This window comes from Tenrec ecaudatus, chromosome 2, assembly GCF_050624435.1.
Source record: "Tenrec ecaudatus isolate mTenEca1 chromosome 2, mTenEca1.hap1, whole genome shotgun sequence".
NCBI lineage: Eukaryota > Metazoa > Chordata > Mammalia > Afrosoricida > Tenrecidae > Tenrec > Tenrec ecaudatus.
Genome location: NC_134531.1, coordinates 6,963,936 through 6,987,722, shown reverse-complemented (window position 1 = coordinate 6,987,722; position 23,787 = coordinate 6,963,936). Strand labels below are relative to the sequence as shown.

The following is a 23,787-nucleotide window of genomic DNA, read 5'->3' as shown; positions in this document are numbered from 1 at the left end:
CTCAGACCTGGTAGGCAATTTCCTGCTCACCCTCTTCCCCGCTCTCTCCAGCCTTTGGGCTAGGAAGGTAGGTAGGTAGGTAGGTAGTCAGGTATGTACTGGGATATGTGAAGCAGAAAATACCAGCTCTACTGCTGAGGTGATTCTGACTCAGGGTCCCAGTTGGACAGAGCAAGACTACAGCGTCTCCCTCCTCCCCAAAGGCTTGGTGGGTTCTAAGTACCCATCTTTCTGTTCCCAGCCCAATGCTGAACCCACGGTAACACCAAGGTTCCTTCTCTCTCTGTGTCTCCCTCTCTCTCTGAAATAGAGTCTGTTCTGATTCATAAAGACCCTATAGGGACAGGGTAGAGGTGCCACTGTGGATTTTTCTAGACTGTAACTCTCTAGGGCAGTTGTTCTCAATCTTCCTAATGTCACAACCAGTTCCTTTTTTTGTGTTGACCCCAACCATAAAATTATTTTCGTTGCTACTTCATAACTCTAATTTTGATAATTTTATGAATTATCATGAAAATGTCTGATATATTTTCATTGTTACAATTTGAACATAATTAAAGCATAGTGGTTCATCACAAAAACAATATGTAATTATCTATTGCAAAATATTTATTGCAAAATATTTATTTCTAATGACAAATAAATGAAATTTTGTCTCAAAGCATGGTGTAGCATGGGTAACCGTCTTCACACCAGGTACTCCTATGTGGGAGTATCTGCATGGGGCCGGACCTGCCTGGAGACCGATGGAGAAGCAGTGTCTCAGTTCCTAAGACCATCAGAAATATGTGTTTTCCGATGATGGTAGCCGAACCCTGTGAAAGGGTCGGTTTACCCCAAAGGGGTCTTGATCCACAGGTTGGGAACCATTGCTCTAAAGGATTAAAAAGCCCATCACCAACCAGAATCAGGCCCGCTGGACCTCCCCATCCTTCCACCCCCACCTCCATCTCAGTGCCTCACTCAGCACAGGCCCCTCAGGATAGGTCCTCAACCCAGGGAACTCTGCCCACCCCTGGAGGTCAGGGCATGTCATCCTGAGCACTTAACCTCCCCTTGCACTGCCACCCCAGAGGGCCATGGTGGTCAGAGAGTGAGGCCTGGCCTCAGCCCAGAGAGAGGGTGGGAGAGGGGGTGCGGCTGATACCCCCACCCTCACCTGCACCCCCTGCTCACTCAGCCCCAGGTCCCAGGCTGACCCTTATGCAGCCTGAAGCACCATCTGCCTGGAGCATTGTGACAGAGCTCACAGGCGCCCCCTACCAAGTCTTTGGGCTCAGCAATTCTGCAGATGGCCTTGTCACCAACTCCAGGCAGCTCTCCAGAGGGTTCTTAGGAAGGGGGGGGGGGTCTGAGTGTTTTGAGGTGACTAAATTTGCTCTGTGGAGGGAGCTGTACTCTGTCAAAGGCAGATGCTGTCCATCAAACTAAGACCAGAGAAGACTGGTCACACACCGCCCTGCTTCTGCTGGACAGGGTGCAGGTGCCTGGACAGGCTGGCCACATGGTGTCTGTCCTCAAGTCTTCTCTTCTACCTGCCGCAGGGGGCAGGGCATTTAAGGTTTTGGCCCAGTAGGGCCCAGAACACAGAGGGGGTTCCCACCCGCTGTAGGGAGGGGAGTGGGCGCTCAGCCACAGCTGTCCTGTGGGTGAGCTCCTTCTCCAGAGGTCTCTGGGAACTGGGGCTCAGGACAAAGCCTGGGAGGAGATGCTGCCTGCCTGCCCTGGCTCAGTTCCTGGACCCAGGGAAGTGCTTTGCTTGTCCTGCTGTGCCAAAGGCCTAGGATGTCCCAAGCAGGAGTGGAAGGGGTAGAGGGTGAGGAGAGGGTGAGTGCTCCAGTCCAAGACTTGAGAAAAGGGCTGGCTGGGGCTCTGGCTAGGGGTCAGACCCAGTGCAGGTGAGTCTGAAAAGGTCAACAGACAGAGTTGTGGGTAGGGGCGGTTATAGGTCAGTCCTACCTGTCTGTGGAACAGGAGCTATGTCTTGGGTCAGTGGGTGGAAACAAGAGGGTGGGGCAGCAAGGAAGAATTCTGGAGGGAAAGGACTTGTCTTCACTGGTCCCTGCAGGGCAGGTCCCTTAGGCATTTCAGGGACTCCAGGTGGACGCCTTTTCTTGGAAAAAGTGAGTGACCGCAGGGAGTCCGGAAGCACCCTGGGGCAATTTTGGCTTGATGTGAACCTTGGAGCCTCTCTTGAGGATGATCCCCAGGCGGTTAAACCTGGGAGCTGCTCTCGCAGGCCCCTCCTGCAATGGGAGGAAGATGGGGGCCAGCCCTTGGGCCTCTGGGAGCCCCTCCTCAGTCCCTTCTGGAGCTCACGCACCAGGGCACTCCTAGGTAGGACCACACTCAATGGACAAGCCAAGTATCTCTCCACTGCTCAGTGTCCTCCAAAGGCCTTGATGTGGCCCAGGTAGTTCATGGGGCTGCCTCTGTTCCTCTGCAGCGGTCTGTGGTCTAGATGGGCCTGGAGACTCTCAGCCAGGATTCCCCCACCCCCACCCCAGCCCCACACACACTCCCCCTGCTTGTCAGTTCAGGCTGTCCTCAGAAGGGGGATTTGGACTGCAGAATATGTAACAAAATCATTCCCTGGAGAAAAGACTGTCACTCTTAGAACAAAGCCCATGTGCTCAGAGCTGACCCTTGGTGGGAGTTTAAGGAAATTAATGGGTTTAGGCCCTTGTGGCTTCCCGGGGAGACAGCGCTGGGGATAAATGGAGTGATCTGGTGGGAAATGTACCCCAACCCAGGAGGATGAAAGATCAACGCAGACTCACGGCCAGGCCTACAGCCCCTCTGCTTCCCTGGGCTTCTGTCCCTGCATCTCAGAGCCACTAGAGAAGTGCATTGCTAGGCAGGTCCTTAGCCTCTGCCCCAAGGAGTTCCTGGGATGTCAGCCTGCTGAAGCTCCTTACCAAGCCAGTTGTCTATCCCCACCCCACCCCCAACCCCATGCTGGCCATTTGCCTCCTCTCTGCAATGTTTTAAACTCTCCCGCAGCCCTGAGGGGCAGGAGCGAGAGCAGAACAGAGTACACTGGTACACTGGGGACTGGACTGGAATTCACCACAAACGCCCTCCTGGAGTCCTAGCCAGGCCGGTCTGGCCTCGGGCACCCCGCCGAGGTTTACATGATCGTGAGGGCATTAGGGAGGCCTGAAAGCCAGCTTGCTCCCAGTCCACCTTTTCCCAGTTAGCAGATGTCAGGGGTCCAGTGTTGGCCACTTTCTTTCTCGTGATCTGGGAGGGGGATAGGCCAGAGCCACTGACACCTTGAAGGGCCTGAGACTAGCTGCCAGGAGCGGCGGTCCTCTCCCTTTGATCAGTTTTATTCAATCCAGCTGCGGTCTATTTGTTTGTCACTTTTCCTCGGAGATCATTATTTATGATCAAAAAAAGGAAAGGAAAAGTGGTTTCTGCTAGAAGGGAGGAGTCGAGAAATTTCTGAGCACCGAGGGAGGAGCACCCAGAAGGGGAGGTGGGATGGGTCTGGTCTAAGCTGCACTTCCTGACTTTTTCCACTGCATTAACCAATGACCAGACTGGAGAAATGGGGCAAAAAACCCTTCCAATAACGGAAAGTAATTATAACCCTGTTGTTGACACTAATGATTAATAATTGATCAGGAATTGTGCACAAGAAATTGTCGATTTATCCTCTCTCGCTCTCTCCCTCCCTCCACTTTGGGTGTTTTTGTTTGTTTGTTTGTTTCCCCCTTGGAGTCATGGCCTAAGAAGGCCCACTTTGGAAAGGCAGCTCCACATCTCATCACCCTTCTCTGGAATATTAGATGCCACTTCTTTTCAGTCCTATCTGGAACAAAGTTATCTCTGATCCCTCTTTTTAGGAGAGAGACCAAGAGAGGAGAGTTCCTTCCTTCTCCTGTTGGCACCAGACTTAAACCAAAAAGAATCCGCCTGATGCCTTTTACCTGGGATTCTGGGACAGCGGCAAAATCAAGCAGGCAAGAGCAGAGAATTCATACCTGGTTCATGAAGAGGATAATTCTATTGCCAGCAAAGGGCCTCGGAAACAGTGTCTGCAATTCTGACTTTTCTCAGAAGGATGGAGAACATTGTGCCCTCCCTGTCCTCCTGGTTTAAGGGTGGAGGGGCAAGGGAGCCACCTGCAGTCAGGTGGAGCAATAGACTTGCTCCTGCTCTCTGCAGGGACACAGGTGAAGGGAAACTTAAAGAATAAAAATGGCGTCTGCCTGGGCCCTACCACCAGCCTCTGAAGGGCTGGCCCCCTGGCCCACTCTGGCTGAGGTCCAGTCATGTCCCTGGGTTCCAGTCCATGGGTGAGGGGAGGGGGAGAATCAGAATGGAGAAGGCTTTCATTATGGCCAATGGAAAGTAATTTGCAGCACCTGGGAAATTTTATTGTCATAGATTACTTCTCCTTATAATCAGCCTTTAAAATATCTGTAGGGATTTGTCACTTACATTGGGTTTGAAAATTCATCAAAGGGAAGCTTCCCCTTTGCAGTTTGTAGTGATGCAGGTGATTGTTCACTGTCAGAGCCCCACCTCCAGAGGCTGTTGTATCTCTAACTCAAGATGGTGTCTTTGGATTAATCCGTTAAAAAAACACACATTTAAATTGTTACTCTAGAAGGGAAACTCGGGGTTTCAACCAAGCTCCAAATAGATGTGGCTGTGTCTTTAATTTGGGCTACAAATGAATCTTTTCCTTCAGAGAGTCAATGCATTGGGTAATTAAAGACAATTATGTGGTAGATCATTATTATATGCTGTTATTGGGGAGGGAAATTGCTAATCAATCAGCGTCTTAATTGAAATTTGGAAAGGGTTGCTCTTGACATATAAATGAGTTTGGGGGTGAAAAAAGGTTTCTTGGTTTTGTGTGTGCAAATGTGTGTTTTTCCCCTAAAATGATGCCTCTCTAATTAAGCTGTTGTCCTGATCCTGACAGTGTGTTTCTTCTGCATCGGGCTTAAGATGAAAATAAAAGCTGGGTTTCCACTTTAGCGCCTTCAAGAAATATTTAGACATATTGTTCAACAGGGGGGGGGGGGACAACAATGTAGATACATTTTCCAGTTATCTAAAAGTGCGCTCAAGTTTGGGAGGCCCAAGATTTCCTCTCTAGTTTCTCCGCAGCTGCTCCCAGCGCCCCCAAGTTGGCGACCACTGGCTGAGCTAGCGCCCGGAAAAGGAGCGCGCGGGCCCCGCGGACCCGAGCCTGGCCTCTGCTCGCCGCTCCTGCCCCCGGCGGATAAAAGTGAATGAAGTTCTTTTCAAGTTTCAAAATCAGCTGCAGAAACAATAACTCTTTTATTGGAAGCAAATGTTGCCATTTGATGGGACCGGGAGGTAGCGCTTGGCCAGCCGCCTGGCCAGAGCCCCTGGGGCTGCCTGCAGCAGCGCCCGCCCCCCGGGGCTCACCTGAGATTAAAGCTCAAACTCCAATGGATCTGCTCTCGGGAAGCCGGAAAGCCGCGGCCGGCGCTGGGACCACCCTGGCCCAGATCTCGGAGCGTCGAGCACAGAGGTCTGTCTCCGCTGCGCTGCAGCCCAGGTCCAGGAAACCCGCTCCAACGCCCGCCCTTGGACCCGCTCGCCTCTGGGCGCCTCGGCCTCGTCACCCACTCTGGCAACGCCGAGGACTTGGATCCTGCCTGCTGCTCCCTTGTCTTTACCTCCAGTTTAAAGCAAAAACAAAAGTCCCTCCAAACCCTTTAACTTCCCTCCCTAAAGACAAGCAGAGCTCTCCCGCCCCTTCCTCTCTCCCTCAGCCCGTCCTTCCTCGTCTTTTCTAAGAACTTCTCTGTCTCTCGGGCCGTTCCCTAAAACGATCGCGGAAAACATTGGGCGGTATTAGATGCTTGGAGCTTTATTTTTAAAAATCAAGTGTTCTTCCACAGAGAGGCAGAGGCAGGGAGGGGTGTCAGTTATGGAAATCTGGGCTAAAATCTGGGGCTGACACATCAAGGAGGAGGTGTCCAGGACCAGGGTTAATTTCCTGAGTTGCTCGGAGTTGAAATGTGCGTTGAGTTGGCATGCGCATACCTTCCAGGAGACCCAGGGGCGTGGGGGGCCAGGGGACCTTGGATCTTGGGTCCAGGTAAGACAACACACTCCCCTCCTCCTCCAAAAGGAAGTAGCTTTGAAGGGCCTTTAACTTCTGAACATCGGCAGAAAGATCTCTTTGAGGCTGGGGTTTACCATCCACATTGCAAGCTTCCCTCCAGGGGCCGGTGGTCGCCCAAAAATGTATCTCCATCACACTCCATGGTCTCAGTTTTTTGTTTTGCTTCGGATTTGGGTTTTAATTTGTTAAAGATTGTTAATTCGGATTTTCACTGAAGTCCTCAAAAAGCAAAACAAAAAAACCCGTGAAGGTGGGACTATCACAGCTGATGGAGATGTGGCTGCCAGCTGTCTCCTGCCAAGGGGCTAATGTTAATCAGAGTCAAGAACTTAACTCTTCCCGTTGTAATCCAAAATCCGGTGGGGTGGAGTGCGTTATCTTTACAGGAATTCTGCCGCGCTTTTACACCTCTAGTACAAACAAGGAAACAAGCGGGGCGCTAGTTTTTGTTTTGTTTTAACACTTCACTGGATCCTGGAGTTGGATTGTTTCAGACACACTAGTAAAGAGATGCAGCCTCCACTCCCCCAACCCGCCCCCCCACCTCACCGGGAAAATTCAGTCCTCTACATTGGAGGCTAGCTCCGCTTCCATTTCTATGACTAAGGGAGGCAGGGCTGGAGAGAGAGAAAAAAGATATCCTCACCGCCAAGATTGTTATGCCTGATCTCCAAGTGTTCTTGGCCTCAAAAGCAAAAAAAAGAAAGTATGAAGTAAGAGTAAAACTAAAACCTTCGGAAAGCCTTCAAACTTCGTATTTCCCCTGTTCTCTACACTAAGAAATCAACCACAGATCCCCCTCCCCAGCTGCCTGGCTCAGTGTCCAGTGAGCGGTCCCATTCCCAAGTACCCTAAGATTACTTTCAACTGCCCTTTCTCACAAGACACCAGCAAAAGGCCACACATCTCCACAGCACAAAAACCACCGAGAGAGATTCGTTTCTCAGTATCAACTGGTCCAGGACCTCAGACACATCGGCTGATTGGAGCTGGCAGATGTTTAGACAAGATTTTATAAATTGTTCAATATCAGGCCATAATGAACCCCAACTGACCATTCTAGAGCAGCTAAAAGCATCCAGGATCTGCCCCCCACCCCCCGCTGGGATCCAATAATGCTCTCATGTGGCACCGTTATTAATCACGGAATAAAATAGATGAGCCTCTTGAAAAATAAGTGTATGATTGATTAAAGGGCAATCTGAGAAGCTATTATTCTTGTTTTATAACCGTAAGTTATATTCACTCAATTTATCTTTGCAGAGGAAATAAATGAGTGCGTGTTTCTTTCCCGAAATTATATGATATGGATAGCCACATAATGGTGCTGAAAATTTAAATGACGGGACTGTTGCATTTACGATTGGAATCAAAGGGAGAAGGTTACTTGACTACAAATTTCCGACGTGTCCTGTAATTAGAAAGTGAGTAACGCAATAAAGAGGCCTGAGTGGAAGGTGGTTTAAACTTTTCTTAAGCCCCCAGGGCAAGGGAACAAGCCACCTTGAAGAAAAAAAAAAACAGGCTTACACACACACACACACACACACACACACACACACACACACCCCACCCCTCAAGATTATCATCTAGAGTGGATGAGAGTTGTAAGAAAAGGTGAATTAAGAAATTATTCTGTTTGAATAATCCACGCCGATTTGCCTAATTCAAACTGAAAACAAACAAACCCCAAACCCTCCTCTCCAGCAGTCCTTCAGAGGCAAGCTGGGAAGGGTGCGTGCGCCTTATCCCTGCTATCAGCAGCCTTTCAGTTGAGTCTACATCAAAGTGGTTTGAATCGCCGGCGTCCAATAGAAATAGAAAAAGGACCCGATCCTAACCCAGAGGGGTGTCAACTTCATTGGATTACCCTAAGGCTCTTATTTACATTCAAAAGTGCTTTGCATATCCAGAGCCCGGAAAACACTGTTTTCTGGACAGGCATTTGTATTCAAATGTTCTGCATTGGAAGGCATTTTTCCTTAGTTTCATAGAAGGATCTGAGGCCCCATTCCACCACCCCTGGGATTACAATGAGGGCTTCCTACCCAAGTCGTTCTTCTGGGAATACAAAATCAAAACAAAAAACAACAATAATAACAAAAAACCAGCCCCAAACGCAGTAGTGTTGTAGACTAGTCTGCTTTTATTTACAATTTCAGATATAAATTAGTAAAGAATCCTTGTTAAACAACCAACAAAGATTGTATAACCAGCAGTGTTCAAATAAAAACCAGGCAGGATTTATTTACAAAAAAAGAGTTTAGATTCCATTGCAATACAACTTGCATAAATTACTAGAAGCTTTATATCATTATAAAAATAAATATCAAATTTGTCTCCACTTCTTAAGTACTCAAGTTCTTCAATCACATTTTATTTCTACTGTGTACAGCTTTTACAAAGAAATTGTACAAGTCAATCCTATCACACCTATCGAATATATACCGTGGCGATGAATATATCCTGAGGGGAAGTGGGGCTGGGGGTGGGGGTAAGAGGGAGGACAGATTTGTTTGCAAAAGTCACAGGTACATAGGAGAAGCTAGACTAGGTCCACAAAGTCACACATGTCCAAGAAAAGTCAGTTCTAGTCATCTAGTGGCCTGGTGGCACTCTTGGCGTCTTCTCATTGACTCTGGCACAAGATGCAATCCGGGGTTGGGAATCTGGATGTGGCTTTTCTATCTATATATACTTATTACCTTGGGAAGCTGGCTTGCTGGCTTTTTTTTGGATGGAACTTATTTATTTATTTCTCAAAGCAATTGTGACACCTACCTGTGGACCAAGGGAAAACAAAGCAAAACAAAAACTAAATCATCCCAAATCCTTCGGTTCGGAAGCACCACCACCAGCAGCAGCACATTATGACTTTTATTAAAGGAATAACAACCCACGGGATCAGGGGGCTTCTTTCCATCGTCAAGATCTGTGATTTGTCATTTTGCCTCTTTGTAAAGGAACCAACCTAGGGAGACACTGCTTCCAGCCAAGCCATCTGGGGGCAGGGTCCTGCTAGTGCTACTGGGCTCAGGGCACTGAGCCTGATAACAATCATTTGCAAAGGAGTTTTGAAGATTAAGGCCCCATCTGACCCCGCAGCCTTCAAGACTGCGGGTCTTGACAGCCAGAGTTTTTCTAACAGTAGCTCACCAGAAAGAAAAATAAAAGTTCTAAATTGCCAATAAATGTCCAGGTTGTTATCTTTATTTTTCTCTTTTCCATTATTTTCTGTCCAAGAGGACACAGCAGCACTACGGGTCATCTATTTCAATTAAAGCGAGAACCTGCACAAAGTGGAGAGACTCTAGAAGATTAGAATGGATGTTCTCTGTTCCTTCCCTTCCGGGAAAACTGGAGTAGGAAGATGGTAGAGCTCTGTCCTCCAGCCCCAGGAGCCCAAAGCAGGAGATACACATGGAGCAAGTTTCCAAGCAACTGTGCCTGAAAGTCACCAGGTGCCCACTTACTTTTATTGCTGCGCAGGGGCCTTCTATAGGTAGGACTGGCCACCCCCATCAACCATGCAGCCCTCGCTGGCATCTGTCAGGGGAGGGGGTGCAGTTAGAACCCACCAGAGCAAGCTCTCTCCAAGCCAAGCACACACCAGCCCGCTTCCCAGAACCCTCTTTGCAGACTGATTCCTGCAATTTCCTATTTCCCCTCATCTTTTTCCGTTTAGGGCGTTCTCTGCTCCAACCTGATTTCTGCAAGCCACAGAGACAAGGAGCCAAGGAGCAGAGAAAGCCCAACAGTGGGTATCTAGCAGGTGGAAACAAGGCATGCCCCTGGAAACAACTAGATTTCCTTTGCTGCCAGCCAAAGGGGCCTTAGCTAGGAGTCTACCTGACCAACAACACAGGTACCATCTTAAGCCCTTAAACACAGCAGGCAGAGCCACCAGCTGTGAATTGCATGTGGTGGCCACTTTGGGTTGCCTACAAGTAAAATTCTTCCCGTGGACAATCGCCACGGCGGCGGTAATCGCCCTTTCAATAAGAAGTGAAACGCGGAGATAATAATAAAGGGGTGCAGTTTGCTTCCCGAAAGAAGTCGGAACTATCTTCTGGCCTCCCTTTTGGCGTCACCCCCTTCCACCTCCCCACACCCCGAAGTCAAATGCGGGGCTTTTCCTCTCTAGATAGATCTTTTCCTTTTGGCCTGGAAGGGCCACAGGCTCCTTTGCCCCATACATGTCCTCCTCCCGGATTCTCACTAGGGACGCGGCGAGCTGGCCTTCCCCGAGGACCCCGGGGGCCCCGGGCTGCCTACCTTTCTTGGGCTCGTAGCCGCCGCCCTGGGGCCGGTAGTGGGCCTCCAGCGGGTGTGTGCCCGCCTTGCCCGCGTCGCTGCCCGCCTTGGGGGCGGCGTGCAGCGCCTCGCCAGGGGCCGTTGCAGCCGAGTTGTAGCGCAGGAGGCCCTGGCTTTGCAGCGCCGCGTTCAAGTTCCCGTAGTTTGTGTAGTTGCCATAGAAGGGCGATGTGTAGTAGAGGTGGCGGCCGAGCAGCGGCGAGGCCGAGTAGGGCGAGCCACCTGGCGGAGCCCCCGACGAGGCAGGCGCCACGGCCGAGGGCAGCGTAGGCGGCCCGCAGCTTGGGCCCAAGCTCGGCTGTTTGAGGTCCGACGTGGCGATTTCCGCCAGCGACCACAGCTTGGGTTTACTGGCGGGCGGCGGTGCGCCCGGCGACGTCCGGCTGCCCAGGGGCGCCTTGCCGCCAGCGCGGGGCGCGGCCTCGGGCGGGGGGCTCAGCAGCGGCGCTTCCACCCCCGTCAACGGTGACGAGGTCGCGGGCTTGGGTGGCCCCAGGTCCCGCTCGCCCTCCTCATCTTCGTCCTCTTCCTCCTCCAGGTCGTCGTACTTGTCCTTGCACTCAGAGCCCGATTCGCACAGAGGGTCCCCTGCGCGGCAAGGCAGCTTCTCCGCGTCCGACTCCGCTGAGCAGGAGTGATCCGTGAGCGAGTCGACGTGCAGGCTGATCCCTGCGGGGCGCGGGAAGGATGGATGACTCCCGGGAACAACTGGGGCACCCTAGGCTCCTCCGCAACCCCTGACCTTGCCCCAGTGCCCACCACGTGTTGGGGGACGCGAGTTGGGTGGGGGATGAGAGACTTCCCTGGGAAGCGCCCCACCGGCCACAGGGGGCCGGGAGCCTGAGCACAGGCCAGATCTGGGTGTTGGGAGCTCACCCAGGGCGTGCGAAGGAAGTTCCGCAGAACCCAGCCAGCCTCAACCTCACTCACCTTCGTCCTCCGCGGACGTCTCCGTGCCCTCCTGCACTTTGTCTGCCCCCTCCTCCTTGCTGCGGGCCGCGTCGCCCTCCTCCTCATCCTCGTCCTCGCTTTTGTTCCGCGGGGCCCACGTCATCTTGTTCTCCTTCTTGAGGCGCCGGCGCGCGTTGGCGAACCAGGTGGAGACCTGCGTGAGGGTCATCTTGGTGATGATGGCCAGCATGATCTTCTCGCCCTTGGTGGGGTAAGGGTTCTTGCGGTGCTCGTTCAGCCAGGCCTTGAGCGTGGCCGTGGCGTCCCGCGTGGCGTTCTTGCGGTAGGCCGGGTCATTGAGTTGATACGGGTAGGCCGCGCTGCCATACGGGTGGTAGCTGAGGGCGCCGGTCATCCCGGTCGTGTGCGCGTCGTAGGGCGCGCCCTGCAGTCAACAAGAACTTGGTGAGGGGGGCGCGTGTTGACCCTCGCCCGCCTGCCGCCGCCTTTCCCACGCTGACGCAACCCTCCCCAAGGCAAAACAGCGGCACTGCAAACCCCAACTAAACGAAAGATCGCAGGTCACTGGGGCCAGCCTTTGAACGGAAAGGCGCTCTTTCCATTCTTAAACGATTTCACTTTCAGAAAATGACCTAGCCCACTCCGCCCCAGCTCACCCTGACCCAGCGCGCGCGTCGCGCCTACAGGTAGTTGCTCAATTTCCACGGACCTTTCCTGAGCGGCAGCCTCCTCCAGCCCCCACCTCCTTGATATGGTTGAAAAATCACTCTGGAGCCCCCGCACCCCCATGCAGGGCCCTAACACTCCGCAAATCCAATTTGCAACTCAGAAGAAGCCAGTCACCATTTCGAATGCTTCAAATACTAGGTAATTAGCATTTTAATTCAGCCTTTAAAGTTTAAATTCGAGACAGTCGGGTCGACCAAGTGTTCGGCCCCTCCATCCCCCCCTCACCCCCCAGCCCAATCTGAGGCCGTCCCGAATTCCAGCGACGCTGGGCAGCAGCGACAACTCCCATTAATGGCCTCGATCTTCCGAAAGGCGTCCCGTCAGCGCCCAGTGCCGCCGCCGCTCCACCCCGGGTCCAGGGGCAGTCTTTGCGCTCTCGACCAGCGGAGCCCAGGAGCGCTTGGCCGGTGGCAAGTAGCTCGCAATGCAGACCCGCCTCAGCTAAGAGGGCAGAGGCTCCGGGCGTCCACCCGCCACCCGAGATCCGCTGGCCCTGGCGGCGCGGCGGGACCTTCGGCTGTCGCCCCGCTCGCCACTATCCCGCCCGCAAAGTCAGCGCCGGCAGCCAGCGAGCGCCACCAGGCCAGAGCGGCGCCGAAGCGCTCGGGACCCTTAACCCGGCTGCAGCGGGCGAGCTGCGGGGACAACTCCGGACAAGCCCGACTGAGCCGCACTTGCCAGGCTCTTCGGGGAAACTGTCCCGGAGCCTGACGCTACTCGGGACGCGACTTCCCGCCCGGGATCCGCGGGTCCCCGCCGTCCCCAGCTCCCGCCGCGCTCCTCCGCCCGCGCCCCGCGTCCCGCTCCCGCCCGCCGGGCCGGCGCCGCGCGGTTACCATGTAGGACGGGAAGCCGGCGGCGGCGGCGGCCGCGTCCACCGAGTACTGCAGCGGGCTGCCGAAGCCGGTGGCCGCTTGCGCCGTGAAGGCCGCCGAGCCCGGGTAGGGGCTGAAGGCCGAGCCCGACGCGGAGCGGGCCAGCTCCTCGCTGCGCGGAGCCGCCAGCGCCGACGCGCCGTACGCCGGGCACGAGTAGAGCGCCAGCGAGCCGGGCGCCTGGTACAGGTAGCCCTGTGGGTAGGACATGGTGGGCGCGGGGCGCGGGGCCCGCGTCACGGCGAGCGGCGGGCAGGGCGCGCGGCGCCCTCCATCCACGGCCGGCCGGGGCGCGGGGCGGCGGGGCGGCGGCGGCGGCGCGGAGCCGGTGGGCGCAGCCGCGCGCCAGGCCGGCGGTCGGGGTTTGGGGGAGTGCGGAGTCGGGAGTGAGGAGTTGAGGAAGGAGCGCTCGAGTTTCCGAGGGACATTGGAACGCCGAGCTGTCCGTCACGCGCTCATCTGCATATTCGGGCGCCCGCCCCCTCCCCGCTCCTCCCGCTCCCGCCGCCGCCGGGCCCCGGCCGGGGGAGGGGCGGGACGCCGGTGGGGGAGGGGCGGCTGGCGGCGGGGAGGGACGCCCGGCTTTTGTGGCGCAGCCGCCTAGAGCTCAGCCCCAGCCTGGCGGCCGAGGCCCGGCCACCAAACCCGGCCACTAGGTGCACTTCGGGGCGCAGCCCCTCGCACTCCCGCCTACTCCCACCGCCCCCACCCGCTACCCCGGCCGCCACCTCACCGATTGCCCACGGAGGGCTCCCCCTCCCAATCAGCTACCCCCAGCCGCTCCCCTCCTCCCACTCCCCCGCACCGACGCGGGAGAGGACGCCGCAGTCAGGTCCCGATGGGCCCCATGGCGGGACGCTCGCTGGTGGCTCCCCTTTCCGCCCCGAGGAGCTAGGCTCCCGCGATTGCTCGCCCAGGCCCAGAACGCGCCCAGGAAGGCAGGAGGAGTGGCGTGGGTAGGTGGCAAGGCCGGGGACACCTTGGGGTGGAGTACGTGGGTTTCGCTTCCACCGAGCTCGCCCGGCTCCACCTCGTGGCCCAGAAGCTCCTCGCCTGGCTGCGAGTTCGGTCGCCGGCCGGTCGTCCCGCGCCCCCCAGCGTGTCCCCGCAGGCCAGATTTGGGGTGCCTTCCAGGCAAACTGTCTGGCGTTGCCCGAGGGGGAGCTTGTGCCCTGAGCGGGCAGAGAAGACATGGGGCTTCTCCGTGATGGCCACTTCGCTCTTGGAAGCGTCTTTGCAACACGCAACCGCGCTTAGCCCAGGAAGCCGCCCACCTGACATGTTTGCATTTGATTTCATTTATTTTTAATAAGATGACGCCTTTCTTTGGATTCGTGTTGACAACACATTCGGGGACCCAACTGCTACGGGACAGACTGCTCGAGGTGAATCTTCTCTGCCGCCTCTGCCTGTGAGCCAGAAGGCAGCTGGAGGGGCCCAAGTGGACAGCACAGGTGGCTCAGGTAACTTTTGGGTCGCGCCTAGCAGGGATCTGAGGCTAAGGGACAATTTTGGCATTGAGGTTCCTCAACCTCACCCCCCACCCTCATCCCATGTTCTTTGGACCTGACTCCCACCCACCCCCCCCCCCTGGGACCTGCAGAAGGCAGTGCTAGTAGTACAGGTCTGAGAGGACTAGGAAGGGGTTCAAGGTACCCTTGGGGAGGTAGGTGTGTGGGGGCGGGGTCCGAGCTGGGATCTGGTCCAGTGGGGTCCAGGACTCACCCAACAGGTGTCTCCCTAGTCCTTGGAGACCTTGAAGCTGGGGACCTCAGATGGGGAGTGCATCCTTCAGAGCCAGGGCTGGTGGGCCTAGGTTTGCTGGTTCTTGCACACAGCTTCCCACCCAGTTTGTGGGGCAGCCTCAGATACTGCTTTCCTGGTGACACCTTGGAGAGAGTGAATGGGTCCTGAGTAGTCTCAATGCCCGGGGTAGGGGCTGTGTCCTGGGCATAAGACTCAAGTCAGATGGATGAATTTGTTGCCACCCTAGGTCAGGAGGACTGGTGACCAAAGGCAGTTTTGTTTTCCAATGGGCTTGATATTCCCAGAGACCCAGGTAGTGCCCCTGCGGGTCCTCCCCACTGCCCCTGCCCCACACACCACTACCCTTATAGACCCCTACTCTCCTGAAAATCCCATCCCCCACCCTTCACCACTTGCCTTCCTCAATATCCCCAATGTACTGTCCACGCCCATTCACACACACCCCTCCTCTCCTCGGAAGACCACCACACAGCCACCACTGGAACTCCACCCCATAGGCCTGCCAAGCCTTTCCAAACACTGAGGGTCACTCAGAGCTCCTCCCCCTTCTCCTTTTGGATGGTCTTTTTCCCCTTCCCCCAACCCTGTTGTGGTCCCAGGAAGATGCTCTTTCTTGGTTCCCTGACTGCATTTTCTATCCCCCAGGGGCAGAATTCAAGAGAGAGAGCCAGGAATGAGGGAGAGAGGGAGGGAGGGAGGGAAGAAGGCAAGGGGTGAAGACACCTGCCATGCTGGCTGCATCCTCAACAGCCCCTTTGGTCTTCTGGGGAAGGCAAGAGGAAGGAGGCTCCACATGGGAACAGTATGTTGGGTCACGTTTACTACTACAGATCAAATGGGAGCATTTTGAGGTTGCTTTCAATCAGAATAATTTAAGTGAAAACAAGCCAAAATAAAAACTGAAAGAAGGGTGTAATTTTTGCCACCAGGAGGTGAGGCCCGGTATTTCCATGACTAAAGAGCACCTCTGGGTGTCTTCATTTGCATTGGGGGCTCCTCTCCCCTGGGGGCGGAGGGGGGCTAAGAAAAGAAAACCAGAGTTCTGACAAAAATCCCCAGAATTTGAAGTGGAAGGTAGGCTCTGGGTGCAGAGGATTTGGGCATCAATTAAACATGTAATCAGCCAAGTCCATGTGGCATTGGAGGGTCCCCTGCTGTCGGGAGGCTTCACAGGGAACTGTGCCCTTGTGTCCCTAGGTCTTATTGCTGGATTTGAGTGTGTGTGTGTGTGTGTGTGTGTGTAGTCACACTCCCCTCTCCCAGCTCCCCCCTTACCTTCCCCCGCCCTCACCAGCAATTAACTCCTTCGCCGAAATCTAAATTTTCCATACTGCTGCCTGCTCCTAATAAAACCGTCTACTCTGCACTATTAAACGGTGGAATCGCGCGCCATGCCGGTTTTATTGGTGGCAACTATGGCAAATTAAAACGTCTCCTGGGGAACATTCGAACTTGCTCTCGGTACCAGGGCGCTGGAAGCTGGACCTACATTTCCCTTTCCATCACCTCTGTTTTAAAACTAATTTCCCCTCACACAGATTCCTCTTCTCTTTGGACGGGACCATGAAGCTGCGGAGTGCCGAGCGGCCTGGGTTTGCCTCACGCCAGGGCTGGAGCTTCGCGCAGATCCGAGGGCTGCGGACAGTGGACGGTGGCGTTTGGACAGAAGGCTGCCGGGTCCTGGAGCAGGGACTGGCTAACCCTGGACTGGGATGGGGCGCTGAGGAGGGTGATGTTTGAGCTTCTGGAACCCCCCTCGTGGGGTTGTACACTTTGCTTCTGCGACTTTGCAGTGGCCATCTGAGGTGCAGTGGGGGAGGATGGACGTGCCCGCAGGGAACAACGGATGGATAACTGTCCTGAAAGGGTAGCCACTTCTAACAAGGACCCAGGCCTCGCCCATGTGTACATGATTTTTTTTTTTAAGAGAGCGAGGCGGAAAAAAGAGTTTACACTGCTCTGCTTGCTTTTTTTGCGCCGCAGGACGAGTCTTTAACGCTGAGCTGAGAAATGTCACAGGGAAGGGCTTCTCTGATCCAGGTCATCTCTGGGACCAACCTCACGGCAAAGGCTGCCCGGGCGACCACTGGACAAGGCCTTGTCTTGGGGTTCTCAGTCGCTGGGCAGGCAAGTCGGCAAAGAGGCCAAAGTCGTGCGTGCTGTGCGGGCTGCGAGGTGGCGCTGTGGCCCGCGGCTGCCGACCTCGTCGCTGGCACCTGTGGCCCCAGTGTACTGGTCCTGAGCTGTGGAGAAGGGGCAGACATCGCGGTGTCTGATACCACCTACCCCTTCCTAAGGTCCGTTTACTTAAGATAGAAAATGTAATCATGTAAAAGATCTAGGAGCCTTTCCACTACAACAGACACTGCACCCCATTGTTTTGTTCTCTTTCTCCCCTCCTCCAGCCTGATTATAAGGGTTTTCAGGGTGCATAAGGACACTTTTTGGGGTGGGGGGCCAATTGTATTTGTCAGGACGATTACATACGTGCACATTTTACCTAGGTTCCATTAAATAAGAAAGACTTGCAAATGTAAATCGCTTCAATGTATCAGTTCGTTCTATTCTGAGCACAGCATCCCTTTGGATCCAGGGCTCCTCTCCGGGTGTGCGCAGAGAGGCAAGGAAGAGAGAGGGGAATGAAAAGTTGACTTTTGCACTTTCTCCTTTTAGAGGCAAAGCGGGAAAAGCAGTGAAAAGCGCCGTCGTTAGGGATTGTACAATTTTTAAGTGGTAATGAGATATTCGTCTCCCCGTTTCCTGGTCTGAGTTTCTAGGAGCGAGTTGATCGCCAAGTGAGTTTCAGAAGGCAGGAGATTCCCAGGCGCTCAAACAGGCTCCGGGGTCCCATAACCGTTTCCCTGGAATAAACGCGCACCCAGGAGCTCCAGTGACTGCGGAAAGAGGAGGGCCCGTGACAGAGGTCCCTTTCTTGGAATAAGAGGGGGCTGGCGGGGTTCTCCTGGAGGGGTCTCCACTGCGCCAGGAGACATGGGTGAGTTCCCAGGGGACACAGAGTCCAAAATGGCCAGGACCAGAAAACACTTCTCAAATATCCCAAGACCCGCGCCCACGCGGCGCCACACTTAATCTGCTGCGGGCCCTGGCTCTTCCTCTTTAGTTCCAGGCCTCCTGGGGTCTCTTCTGTTCTAACTGCCCCACTGGTTGACATTGGGGTGGGGGGTAGCATCTCTGACTCCATAGGATGCAATGCCCTCCAAAGTGCTTCCTGAAGTTTCTCTGGGCACCGGACTGGGAGTGACCCCTTGCTAAAAGTGTCTGCCTCTTCCCCACCAGACATCTGCCCTGCTGGAGGCTGGCTCCCCTGCTCCCTTTGACTCCTCCTCCTGAGTCCTAGCCCTACCAGACCCCAGACCCGGGTCTGGTCTCCAGGTCCTACCCCCACCCCCCGCCCCCCGCCCCTGTCCAGAGGCTGAGCTTAGCCCCTGTGAGGCCGCAGGAAGCCCCATCTCTGGGAGGTTGGCCAGAGGACGGCCAGGGAGCAGCCTAGGGACCACAGAAGAGAACAAGGAGACTGTTCCCTGAGCCGAGCCGGGGAGACCTCACCACTTAGTTCTTAGCTTGTCATCAGGCATTTTAGGAAAACCAGCTGTTTGCAACTCCTCTGCAATTTTCCCTGTCCTATGCGGACAGGGGGAGAGGCACATGCTCACGCGCGCTCACGCACCCAGACCAACGCTCTCCTAGAGGAGGGTGCGCAGCTTCGCGCTGGACGCTCTAGATAATTGGAGACAGATGAGGAGTGGCCAAGATAGACTTGATGCTGCTAGGCCCTCTCTGGGGAAACTTAGATCCAAATGCCCCCTATGGCCCTCCCCCCACTACCCCAGACCTCTCTGGAGGCTGCTCCCTCAGCTCAACTTCTCAGCTTTGAGCACCTGCACTCACTGGCAAGGTGGGGGTGGCGCCCAGGCTGAGCTCCCCTAGAGGCTGGGAGAGCGCTGGGGTCTAAAGATGCCTGACCACTGGAGGGGAAGAGGGCCTCCTTGCTGGCCAGAAAACCCTGGGAAAGAAGAACATTTCTCTGCAATTCCACCCCCACCCCCTCCCCACCTTCCCGCAGTTCTTTTGTGAAACAAGCAACCCTCTACAGAGCCTTTGTCTGGGTCAATGGTTAGTATCTTTTGGACAACCCTTTGCCTGTGTACCTGGAACAGCTGCCCAGGACTTCAGCTTGGCCGCACCTGGCCATGTGTCCACAGCCTCCCCTCCCTCCTCCAACGTCCTGCACCGGAGGTAGACATAGCCCAGAGGAGCGGGGTTACTTTATAAATAGTTGTTCTTGCTTTACTTTATAAATAGTTGTTCTTGCTTAGTCATACACTCATACACACACTCTCACACCACCACCACCACCCACATCACAGTGGGGTCTGGAGAACAGGGAAAAAACATACAAGTGATTGAGTTAAAAGTGAAAATGTCCAGGTCGGCAGAGAATACATGGACCCTAGTTTGGGTTTGGGGTGAGGGTTGGTTTTTGTCAATATAAAGAGCTTCTGGGCAGGATTCTGACCATGAATGGGGGAAGACCAGCCACCCAGAGTGAGAGCAGGTCCCAGAGAAGAGGAAGTCATGCCCAACAACCCCATCCAAGATTGTTGGATGGGTGTATCCTCATGGAATCCTGGCAGGGATATCCCAGGACTCATCTCATGACCCACCCACACACCCCCACCCAGAAGGCCCAGGTCTGTGGGAATGGAAACTCTCTCTCACCCTGCCCTTCAAGAGGTTAAATCAGTGCCAGCAAAGAGAAAGCCATGGGTCCGCACCTCCAGGCTCTCGCAGAGAAGGCACATAGACCCATGTCCACCTGAACAAGAAGAAGCATGCCACTGCTGTCTGCCACCCAGCAAGAGCAGAGATGGCGTCCGTGGACATTGGTGGCGGGTTGGGTCATTGATGTTGGGTCATTCACTCACTTCCTGGGAGTGCATGAATGCAGGAGTCCTGTTTGTATCCTGAGCAAGTCCTGATGGTGTGGGACCTAAACAAGAGCATCCCTCTGAAAGGCTACTGCTGAATAAAAAGCAAGCAGGTCTGTCACCTGTGCCACTTGTGGCCACACGGGGGGCAGAAGGGGGCTGGAGCAGCAGGACTGGGAAGAACAGTCCCACGCAGATCAGACCTGTGAGAGTCACTGGCAGGGGAGGAGGGAGGAAGGGGCTTCCTTCTATGGGCAATGTTTCCTGTCCCCAGGATGCATGGAAAATGGGCACAGTTGTTCCTTTGGGGTGACTATTCAAGGTGACTGTGCGACTCTGAGGTAGAAGCCCTGGTGGTGTAAGGGTTACATGTTGGGCTGTGAACTGCAAGGCCCATAGTTCAAACCAACCAGCTGCTCCTCCGGAGAGAGACAAGGCCTTCCACTCTTGTAGAGTTACAGATTCATTTCACTCTGTCCCGTGGGGTCGTCTTGAGTCAGAATGCCTGGATAGAACTGAGGGTTTGGGTTTTTTCCTTCCTTCCTTTCTTTCTCAGTTCGATGCCATGCTGTATTTTCCCACAGTTGGCACTATCATATGTTCATGCTGAGACTCTGAAGCGCTGGCCGTATAGCAGCCCCACCGTTTCTCCACATAGCCACCACGGACACCAACTGCATTCTCACCCTTCTTTCTTGACTTGTTCCTGCCCCATAGTGTGACCTCACAGCCGCTCAAGTTCCCTGCCTAAGCGTTCAAGGACCCCGCACAGATAGTTCAGGAGGGGTCATGCTGGTTAGCGCAGCCATTCCTGACCCTGACATGTGAAGCTAGCCTCCTGTTTGCTTTCTGGAAGACTTCCAGGGACAGTTGGGATGTGAGGCTAAAAGAGGGTCTCGAGACAGTATCAGTAGTTTCATCCGGCCTCCACGGTTCTGAAAATTTGTATTCCAGGAGAACTTGGCATTCTATTCTGCACCTTCTTCCTTTGGATCAGGACCTTTCCGTAGAACCTTCTCTCAAAATGCTCCTCAATGGCAGCTGGGCACATCCAACTCTTCCAGTCTCCTGGAAAAGCAGGCGGTTGTACATGGTGGCCATTAGCTACACATTCCACCTTCTCCTCCCATCCCACCCTCCTGCTTCCTCTCTTGCTCCAGGGGAACAGAGAGTGACGATTACACCTTAGATGGTTGTCTGCACACTTTTAAGACCTCAGTTATCAGGCAACCAACTAGCAAGGACAGCAGAGGCCCTAAGCACAAGATTAGGCCAATTGATTTTATGGCATCTAATTAAGCAGGAGGGTCCATGAAATCTTGACCCTAATCCAGAGAAGCCAAATTCCTAGAGGGGCTTGGTCAGCACCTCAGCAGCCGAGTCCCAGCTTTGTGTGGATGTTATAAACATATCTTCAGTGACATTCACCCTTTCAACTTTGTTAAAGTGAAGGACTTTAAGATCACAGTGTGACACTGACCTTTAGGAGCCCCGGTGACACAGGGGAAAGCGCTTGACTTTTGATGGAAAGGTTGGTGGTTGGAAGCCTCCTGTGCACGAGGAAGGTGTGGTGTCTGCTTCTATAAAGATTACAACCTTGTAATCCATGGGATCCTATGGGCCAATTCTAGTTTGTCCTGTAGGGTTGCTATGAATGAGATACCTGCAGTCATTCCATGGGAAAGAGACAGGGAGGTGGACATTCTATAAAGGGTTACGGGCTTGGAAACGGACAGAGATGGGTCTTCTCTCTTCTGTGGAGTCCCTGGGATGTTCAGAGCCCCAGGTCTACACTGGGCTGCTCACTGCAACGTCGGCAGCAGTGTGAAACCGAGAACTGCTCCGTGGGAGCCAGAGGAGGCTTTCCACCCCTGCAAAGAAGCACCGTTTCAGAAAACCACGGGAGGAGTTTCACCCTGTCTTATGAAGGTCACTCTGAGTCAAAATCGACTTGAGGGAAGTGAGTTTGGTTTTGGAGGCCAGTCCTAAAAGAAAAGAGCCCGGGTGTCATAGCAGTTCTGAGTTGGGGGCCTAACAACAAGAACAGCAGTTTGAAACCACCAACTGCTCTGAGGGAAAAAGAGAAGGCTTTCCACTCTCACGAAGAGCTGCGGTCTCAGAAATCCACAGAGTTCTACTTGTCCTGTAAAGTCACTATGAACTGGAATCCACTCGATGGACGTGAGCATGGTCGACTGTGTTTGTTTGGTCCCAAGAGAATCCCATCCACCCTATAGCCCTGATATTGCCCCTTCAGACTTCTTAGGGTTCCCCAAGCAACCAACCAAACAAGCAAAACATTTAAAAGGAATGCGATTTGAATCCCTCAAAGATGCCCAAGCTGTCTTTTCGATATGGTGTAATCAGCGAGCACAGGAATCCTCTGGGAAGGGTGAGAGCGACGGAGGAAGCTCACTGACCCGAATGTGGGCTTACCCAATGACCCTGGCGCTCTGGACCATGTGGCTTCACCTCCACGTGGGTGAGCACAAACTGATATTCTTCGTTTCTGCTGGCGTTTTTAGAGTCACTAAGCTGCCCCAATCTCCCGGTGTTTCCGCTGTATTACTGTGGTAAGCATGTCTTGTTGGACTGGGACCTGGAAGGTGCACAGTTAGAAACTGCCGGCCGCGGTTTCAAAGGGACACAGGTAAGGCTCTCTACTCCCATAAAGCCTGACCGGCTGAGGGTCTACCCTTTCCTGTTGGGGCGTTTGTTTTGAGCGGCCATGGGCTCTGTGGCAGTGCGTTTGGAGAGGTGGCACTATCTGTGAACTTGCTGTCAAAGACTTTCTTTTTTAGGATGAAATAGAAATTAAAGGGAAAGAAGGAGAAAAATTAAAAGAGGTGTCCCCTCAGTTACTCAGCATATTGTCATTAGTGTTGGCTTTTGTATCAACCACGCTTAAGCAATTTGGAACTTGGACCACACTATAATTACAGTGGATAATGAGCATTACTGACCGTTCCCTATGGTGGGAGGAGGAGGGTGGGAGGAGGAGGGTGACACCTACCCTCGTGTCATGGGTGGGGCACACACATGTATGCCTTGCCTCATCCTCCTTACAAGTGATAGGCTCCAGGAGGGAGGACAGGTGAGAGGATGGAGTGAGGAAGAGCTGTATCCGTAAAGGGAGGAGAACAGAGCTGGTGGCTCCGCTGGGCATCTCCCAGCCCCAGCAACCAGTTTACCTCGCTCCCAGGCCAGAACTCCCTGGCTTTCTGTTCTTTAGTCTCCTTAAGGAAAAGCAAACAAATAAACAAACAAAAAACTGTTCTCTGTGCTCAGTCAGTTCGCTAGACCACAGGCTGATCTGCTGAGGTCTTGCACATGAAGGGGTCAGAGCACCTGGGCGGGCTTCCTTCTGTGTACGCACCTGGCCATAGCTGTCATGACCGTCCCTGCCCCAGGTAGTACAGGGCTGAGTTCCATTGGGAAGGGGTGACAAGCACCTCTTTTCTCCTCCTGCATCAAGGAGGGGGCCAGAGCCTGGCAGAGTCTATAGGCGTGGCATAAGTCAATCCTGCCGGCCTAGCCTCTCTCAGTGATCAGTGGCATCTCCTGTTTTACTTACTTCCTCAGCTTGTTCAGAGCCAGGTAGGGAGGAGGGCCTGCTTCCTTTGAGCCAGCAACATGTCACCCAAGTCTTTTATTTCTGCTAATGTGGCCAGAAGCCTGGCCCTTGCAGGGCCTGCTCCTTCCTTCAGCTGTCATGCCCCTTTTGTCCTCTAGCCTGGGCACTCAGCCCTGTGACCCTTCTGGAGCCCTGTCACTAGGCTCTTTCTAAAAGCCACTTGCCCAAGTCAGCCCAGGCCTGTCCAGATCCCAGATTCCTTCTCATTTGGGCTCTGTCCACAGCTTCGCCTGAGAGATACTGGTACCAGGTGCCACCCCTCTCTGCCCTGCATCCTGTGCGCTGACTGCCAAAGGGGGAGAGGGGCAAATGTGGCATGTGCACCCCTCAATGCCTCGCCCAGTGTCCTGGATGTAGTGGATGCTAACCATATATGGGAATGGAATCTAAGAGGAATGACCGCTCTTCCTGGTTGTTTACAATGATTTATAAAAGGCAGTGCAGGCTGAGGGGGAACAAAGCCAGAGGTGTGATGGGACTGCTGGCTGA

General features: G+C 54.1%; 1 protein-coding gene and 1 long non-coding RNA gene across 3 annotated transcripts; one reads left to right on the top strand and one right to left on the bottom strand.

The window, feature by feature from the left end:
- Positions 1–8,845: 8,845 nt before the first annotated feature.
- On the bottom strand, positions 8,846–13,178 carry IRX2 (iroquois homeobox 2). 2 transcript variants are annotated; one of them, XM_075540858.1, is made up of 4 exons: positions 12,910–13,178; positions 11,363–11,768; positions 10,394–11,101; positions 8,846–9,664 (listed from the first exon to the last, which is right to left on the bottom strand). In XM_075540858.1, the coding sequence occupies exons 1-4, from the start codon at positions 13,156–13,158 to the stop codon at positions 9,615–9,617; spliced, it is 1,413 nt and encodes a 470-aa protein (XP_075396973.1). In that variant the 5' UTR covers positions 13,159–13,178; the 3' UTR covers positions 8,846–9,614. The 2 variants fall into 2 exon arrangements, with proteins under 2 accessions (XP_075396973.1, XP_075396972.1); XM_075540857.1 differs by having other exon boundaries at positions 8,846–11,101.
- Positions 13,179–13,531: 353 nt separating this feature from the next.
- LOC142440694 (uncharacterized) lies at positions 13,532–16,662 on the top strand. The gene is made up of 3 exons (XR_012782886.1): positions 13,532–13,904; positions 14,262–14,411; positions 16,254–16,662. It is a non-coding gene; the product is annotated as an uncharacterized LOC142440694 (long non-coding RNA).
- Positions 16,663–23,787: the final 7,125 nt, after the last annotated feature.

Excerpts from the sequence above, each read along its gene's own strand:
- IRX2 (XM_075540857.1), bottom strand. The coding sequence starts at position 13,158 with ATGTCCTACCCACAGGGCTACCTGTACCAGGCGCCCGGCTCGCTGGCG. Across the intron at positions 11,769-12,909 it reads CCGGCTTCCCGTCCTACATG|GGCGCGCCCTACGACGCGCA; the intron begins GTAACCGCGCGG and ends TGTTGACTGCAG. Across the intron at positions 11,102-11,362 it reads GACGTCCGCGGAGGACGAAG|GGATCAGCCTGCACGTCGAC; the intron begins GTGAGTGAGGTT and ends CGCGCCCCGCAG.